Raw genomic sequence first — 6,334 nt, forward strand, 5'->3', positions numbered from 1 at the left:
TAAAGTGTGGCAATTTTTTTTGATTGACGAGATGATTTGACCAATTGGTGACTGGCTCTTTTAATTAAACGAGATTCATTATTCATTCCACCATATTGCGCACTACACTTTCTCCCATTCATAGTAATATGAGTGAATCATCTTGGTATATATAAAGTCTTTGGTCATGCCATCATTTTGCGACCTGAAGTAACCTTGCTGATAAAAAAAAAAAAAAAAGTCTTATATTTTAGAGATTTATTAACCTTGACACACAGTCATGAAAGTCTGAATGTTGGTCGCACCACATGATTTTGATTCGGCGAGAGAAAAAAATTATTTTATGTATTTTTGGGGAAAAAAATTTAAGTCGGCTTGAATGGAATTCATGTGATTGCCATTTCTCCCCTACTGCATCCTAGTTAAAGAACTTCTCAAACGAGTAAAAATATAGGGTGGGACTTTAATTTGTCTATCAAGAATTAATTGGATGGTTGGATCATCGTCATTTGCTAATTGCCGCAATCTTTGCAGAGAGGTTGTTGTGAAATCATCGTTGTAAAGTTGAATTGCTGATAGAGAATTTGAATAGTCAGTTTTGGTTTCATGGTGAATTTAACAGAATAGAATCAATTGGGCAAAAATGAGTATCATTGACCCAATTATCAAAAACTGTGGTCTTTATAGCTTTGTAAACACAAATATAACGAACTGCTGTCTTTTTCTCTCAGCCATGTTACCCCTCTGATGCCAACCTCATACAATAACATTAAACAAACAGAGCGCAAAACAGGAATACGGTGACAGCGATCTCGTTTATCACTCAAGTGTGTTTAAATTTGCTTTTCATTTCTTCGGGGGAAAATATTCATAAGTCACATTCGAATCTCCAGAGAAAATAAACTGCGCCGCATGAGTCATTGCCTCTTTCACACTAGCTTGTGTGTTAATGGTACAGACTGTTTCCTGAAAGCTGACCTCTCCCTTCCTCCTGTCCTGTTGCTGCGTTCTTATCTGCTTCTCTCCAGTCAGCCTCACTACTGCTGTCAGAACAACACTGAACTAGTAAAGGCTACACTGAAGGGCAGCGACTCGGATAGAGAAAACATTAAGCAGGAGCAGAGATGATGGGGAGATCTTTAAGGTCGTTGATGGCAACGTGACACTGTAATGCTTCATGGCTTTTTGGAAATCCGTGTTCTGGGCTGGCACTGTTACCACTCACAGATGTACCATAAGCTTTCGTCTGCTAGACATTAAATAAATGTGTCGCATCTGCAGAGTGCATTTGTTTAAATCTATGAGGCCTGAATTGGAACAGGCTGGTCAGTCAGTATATTGACTGATATGGCCACAGCCATATCACCCTGCAGCCCAAGACTGGTTGCCCACTGAAGCTAAGCAGGGTTGAGCCTGGTCAGTACCTGGATCATGGGAGACCTCCTGGGAAAACTAGGTTGCTGTTGGAAGAGGTGTTAGTGAGGCCAGCAGGGGGTGCTCACCCTGTGGTCTGCGTGGGTCCTAACGCCCCAGTATAGTGACGGGGACACTATAAAAAAAAAAAAAAAAGCACTGTCTTTTGGATGAGACGTTAATCCGAGGTCCTGACTCTCTGTGGTCATTTAAAAAAAAATCGAGGGGATGCTGGAGGCATCCTGGCCAAATTTGCCCATTGCATGATTGTAAAGCGCTTTGGGTGTACAACAATACACAATAAAGCGCTATATAAATGCACCATTCATTAATTCATTCATATGTTACATGTTCCTGAATGTGCAAGAGCACATTACTGCCTTAAATGGGAATCACATAGAAACAAGCCATGTTTTCTGTGTGGTTCTGATTAATACCAGATTCGACTGCGCTGGCTTTCATCCAGTTCCCACCCAGGGACAGGCCGATTTCTTTTTCTTACACTGTTGAACACACACATTAGAGTATGCCATGATCTGTTCCCCTATTTTAGACACATCTTTCTTATTTTATAAATGCCTTTTCCCTGAGTCTTGACTCAAAGCCAGTTGGATCAACAGGCCAAATAATTCAAATGGGAGTTGGACCACTATATGCAAAGCACTTTTCTGCTATAACTTTGCTCTGTGCAAGGCAAGCTTTATGGGGGAGTTCACAAAATGCATTCTTTAGTTTGTAAAAAGTGACGTGACTATTATACACAAATCAGCATGACGGAAGGTGTGAGCGTGAAGGGTAAAGTCTGAGAAAGTCTGAACTCATTTTGTGCATCAGAATATACATAAGCGTATAGATAACGATAAAACAAATTAATTTGAGAAATAATAATGGTTTATCGTATGTATATTATTATATATAAAAATATATAAAATATTTATTTTTGTATAATCTTAATGTTTACATTATACATTATTTAATTTTACAATTATTAAAAAACAAGTACAACTACGTTTCATGTGATACATTTCATGTTTATTATGTAAATTTTTATGTGCTTACAACACTTGACAATCACATTCTCTGTAAAAGACAGGAAATTATTAGAAAAAAAAAAAAGCTTTTCAGTGGGGAAAACTGTCAAAATATTATAATAATAAAAATGAATAATATATATTTTAAAGTTTTTATATATTCTTACAACACTTGTCAAACAGAAAATGATTCATTAGAAAAAAATAGCGTTTGGGAAAAAAAAAAACTAATCTCTTTCAACGCTACTTGACTTCATCTTAAATAAAAAAAAAAAACTTTGTCTTTCTCTTTATTTATTCCTTCCCTTTCTAGCTTGTACTTATTTGAAAAATGCCTAAAAGTTGGTATTAAAAGCACATCCTGTGTCTGTTTGCCTCTTTAAGAAGAATCGCTTTATGTATTCCCCAACTGTAAGTCACTTTGAATAAAAGCGTCTGCAAAATGACTAAATGTAAATGTAAAATATGATAATAGCCTACTTTTATTAATAATAATAATAATAATAATAATAACTGACATATATTGCTATATAAAAATATTAGAAATAATATTTTACTATATATTTAAATGAAATATTATCTAATTTTCCAGTTACTTAAATATTTTTAAGTTGCTTAAATATTTGACACTTCAAAGCTGCCAGTAAGTTACCGTTTTTCCCATTACCACTCCGTATTACGTCATCAACATGAGCCACGAGTCTTGACATTCAGACGCATGCTGAATGTTTTCATGAGTTTTTGACCTTTACATTAACGTTTACATTTACAGTGAACCCGGTAAGTGTATTATTTACATACACACAGAAATGCCTGTTGTTGTGTTATGGCAACTATAAAAATGGGCCCCAGTGAGTAAAACAGATTTGTGGAAACCGGTTGGCTTAGCTAGCAGTTGATTATTTAACTGAGCTTTGACCTGCGAACCTGCAAGTTCGTTTAACAAGAACATTTACTACATTTTAGGGGACTGCAAAACATAAACGGTATGTCCACGCGTCAAGCATCGGTCCATGCGAAATGGATCATTGGTCAGGTGATTGGAGCCAAGATGAAGTAGACGGCAAAGGTTCGAGTTACCAGACTTGTGCTTGATCCGTACCTGCTCAAGGTAAGATATGTTGACTTTTTCTTATATTGTCTTTCTTTGTTTTTCTTTTTTCCCACTTATATTGGCTTAAAATATTTGTAGCTGTAAGCCTTAGGGTCGTTTATATTTGTATAAGTAAAACAATTACGAATTATTAGTAAAATAGTTGGTTTGTGCCAGAATTATCCTGATGTTTTCATCTGCTTTTTTAAAGTACTACAACAAGAGGAAGACATACTTTGCCCATGATCCTTTGGAGCAGTGCACTGTTGGGGATGTTGTTTTGTTGAAGGCCTTGCCGGAGAAAAGATCCAAGCATGTCAACCATGAACTCGCAGAGATTGTGTATAAAGTTGGGCAGGTGGTCGACCCGCTCACTGGGAAGAGGGTTGCTGGGACGCAGTATTTGGAGCCTCTTACGGAAAGCACAGAAGTATCTTTAATGGGAAAACTGGAGCGACTAAACATTACTGCCTCCTCACCTCCTACCGCCTCATAGTATTGTGTTTGTCCTTGATGTATGTACATAGTTCATGCCCTGATTTTCACATAAAAAATAATCACACTGTCTAGTATTTGTGTGGTCATTAACCTTACATAAAACTGCTTCTACCTGCTGTCCTTTTTGACACAGTCGAGAAAACATGCATCATTTTATACTACAAGTCTGTACTATACTATTATTATTAGACTTAAATCACAACTTCTACATAAGGATGGCTAAATAAACGCCACTAGTCATTATTAGACATTTTTATTGAGAAGTTCAATCTGTCAGTGCCCTCTAGTGGAAGTAAAGACCAGTAATCTATTCTGCACAGGTTTTTTTTGTTGTCATTGATAATGTGTCAGACCATGCTGTAAGGTATCTATATATATATATATATATATATATATATATATATATTTCTGTCAGGACCGGCCAGCACTGTATATATAACATTATCTATAGTTAACAATATTATAGATTATATCTTAAATATTTTCAAAAAGTCCTAAGTACACATTTGTTTTATACCACACTATTTACATACATAGCATGTTACCTAGCATACTTTATTTAGTGTATACATTGCATTTTCATAGAAAGTTAAAGTTCTATAATCCAAAAGACATGTAACAATTGTTTATTTAAAAGATAATTGAACATTAATACTGATATGACTTGCATAATTATTTGAAAACAATTTAAGTCTTAAAGATATTAAAAAGAGGATTTCTATTAATTTCATTATACATTTAGACATAAAACATATTTATTTAAATTACTGTATTCATTCTGACACTTGTCAGTTATAGGGAAAGTTCTGACAGTTCTGAGTCTATTCAAAAATATACTAAGATAGGAAAAAAGCCAACAATCAAGGGATGTGCAAAAGCTGTGTACACCGTACTGTATGTCATGTGCTTCCCATATCTACTTGAATGTAAATACATTATTTGACTTCCATCATATGTTGTTGCATGTTGGTTTTTTGTTATTAAAATCTGAGTTGGCACAGTAAAGTGTTTCTGAGTGGTTATCACTGTGCCAACTCCACCGTCCTCTGAATATGAGACACTTCCAGCACTGGCATGAGGAGCTGGAATGCGTCCTGGATATATGATGCACTGTTTGATGCCTTAAAAGTGAAAATAAAGTGAAAAATATGTTAATACTCCTGTGCAGACATTAACATAGAAGTCTTACATCTGTAAACATTTTTTTTTATTATTTACATTTATTTATAAACATAAAGCAGAAAAAAAAGACATAAAATGAAGACAAACCTCCAGAAAAATGCTGGTAATAAGTGGATTGAGAACTTCTCCCTTTTCATTTGCCTGGAATATAAGCATTTTGACTTGATGGCATACGAAACTCACATTTTATAATGACCATAAACATATTATAGACCTCTAAACTATAAGAAGTGAAGCATCTTACCCCAATGGTAGTCAAACATGACGTGAACATTTTGGATAGTAGTGACACCTCCTTACAAATAACAATAGTAACTCTGAAAGTGAAACACATTATGATTTTAATTTCTCCAAATGCCAATTTTGCACATTTTTTGAAAGATAACTCACTGCGATAGGACTTGGGCTTGTTCTGTGGCCTTCACCCCCTCAGTGTTACAGTGGAGCAGAATTTCAGTGGTTTTGTGGAACTGCTCTATGGATCTGGCAGTGAACTCGGCCAGGCTTGTAATGGCAAACAAATGGGCCTCCTATGAAAACGAAACCTCAACTGTCAGAACACAACACAAATATACATTATTCTAAGATATATGTATGCATATCTCAAAAGTCATTTAGTACATTTTAGGCTAAATAACAAGAGTTACAGACCTCAACACTGCATTTTGTCACTGGCGTTTTCTGTTCTTTCTCCTCTTCTTCTTCCTGCTGTGGGTTTTCACTTTGTAGCTTAATGTTTGTGATATGGTTGAATGCATTTTTTCTGGCCTGAGTGGATATGAGCAAGTGTAAATAATCTGACACGCAAAATACTTTAAAGGTGGGGTAAGCGATTTTTCAAAAACTAGAAAACTGATTCGGGCCGACTAGCAAAACAAACTTGTAGCCAATCAGCAGTAAGGGGCGTGTCTACTCATGATGTGGAGGACAGCGTTCAGTGCACGGGACGGACATTAGCGAGCTGAGCGACAGAAAGATAGAGATGGCGGATAAAAAACAAAAGAGGAAAACCTCTGCGGAACAAAAGAAGGCTTAAGGCAATAAGTAGGACACGTGTAAATTTCGGATCAGCTTTCCAGCGCTGGAGAGAACTCAAGGAGCGGAGGCCTGCGATCGGACGCCGAGGTTGCTTTGTTTC

At 36.1% G+C, this 6,334-nt stretch overlaps 1 protein-coding gene and 1 pseudogene across 8 annotated transcripts in view; one reads left to right on the forward strand and one right to left on the reverse strand.

Annotated features, from left to right (window-relative positions):
• Positions 1 to 3,083: 3,083 nt before the first annotated feature.
• On the forward strand, positions 3,084 to 4,380 carry LOC107726789 (28S ribosomal protein S17, mitochondrial-like; annotated as a pseudogene).
• Positions 4,381 to 4,870: 490 nt separating this feature from the next.
• Positions 4,871 to 6,334, reverse strand: part of LOC107726787 (protein FAM114A2-like) — a 12,857-nt gene continuing 11,393 nt past the window's right edge. For all 8 annotated transcript variants that reach the window (XM_016536483.1, XM_016536485.1, XM_016536481.1 and 5 more), the window contains 5 exons: positions 5,848 to 5,964; positions 5,587 to 5,726; positions 5,441 to 5,513; positions 5,284 to 5,337; positions 4,871 to 5,135 (listed from right to left, as the gene is read on the reverse strand). In XM_016536483.1, the coding sequence (XP_016391969.1) occupies positions 5,037 to 5,135; positions 5,284 to 5,337; positions 5,441 to 5,513; positions 5,587 to 5,726; positions 5,848 to 5,964 (483 nt within the window). In that variant the 3' untranslated portion in view covers positions 4,871 to 5,036. The remainder of the gene's footprint in view (positions 5,136 to 5,283; positions 5,338 to 5,440; positions 5,514 to 5,586; positions 5,727 to 5,847; positions 5,965 to 6,334) is intronic.

Source organism: Sinocyclocheilus rhinocerous, unplaced genomic scaffold (genome assembly GCF_001515625.1).
Source record: "Sinocyclocheilus rhinocerous isolate Xijiao unplaced genomic scaffold, SAMN03320098_v1.1 scaffold846, whole genome shotgun sequence".
Taxonomy (NCBI): domain Eukaryota; kingdom Metazoa; phylum Chordata; class Actinopteri; order Cypriniformes; family Cyprinidae; genus Sinocyclocheilus; species Sinocyclocheilus rhinocerous.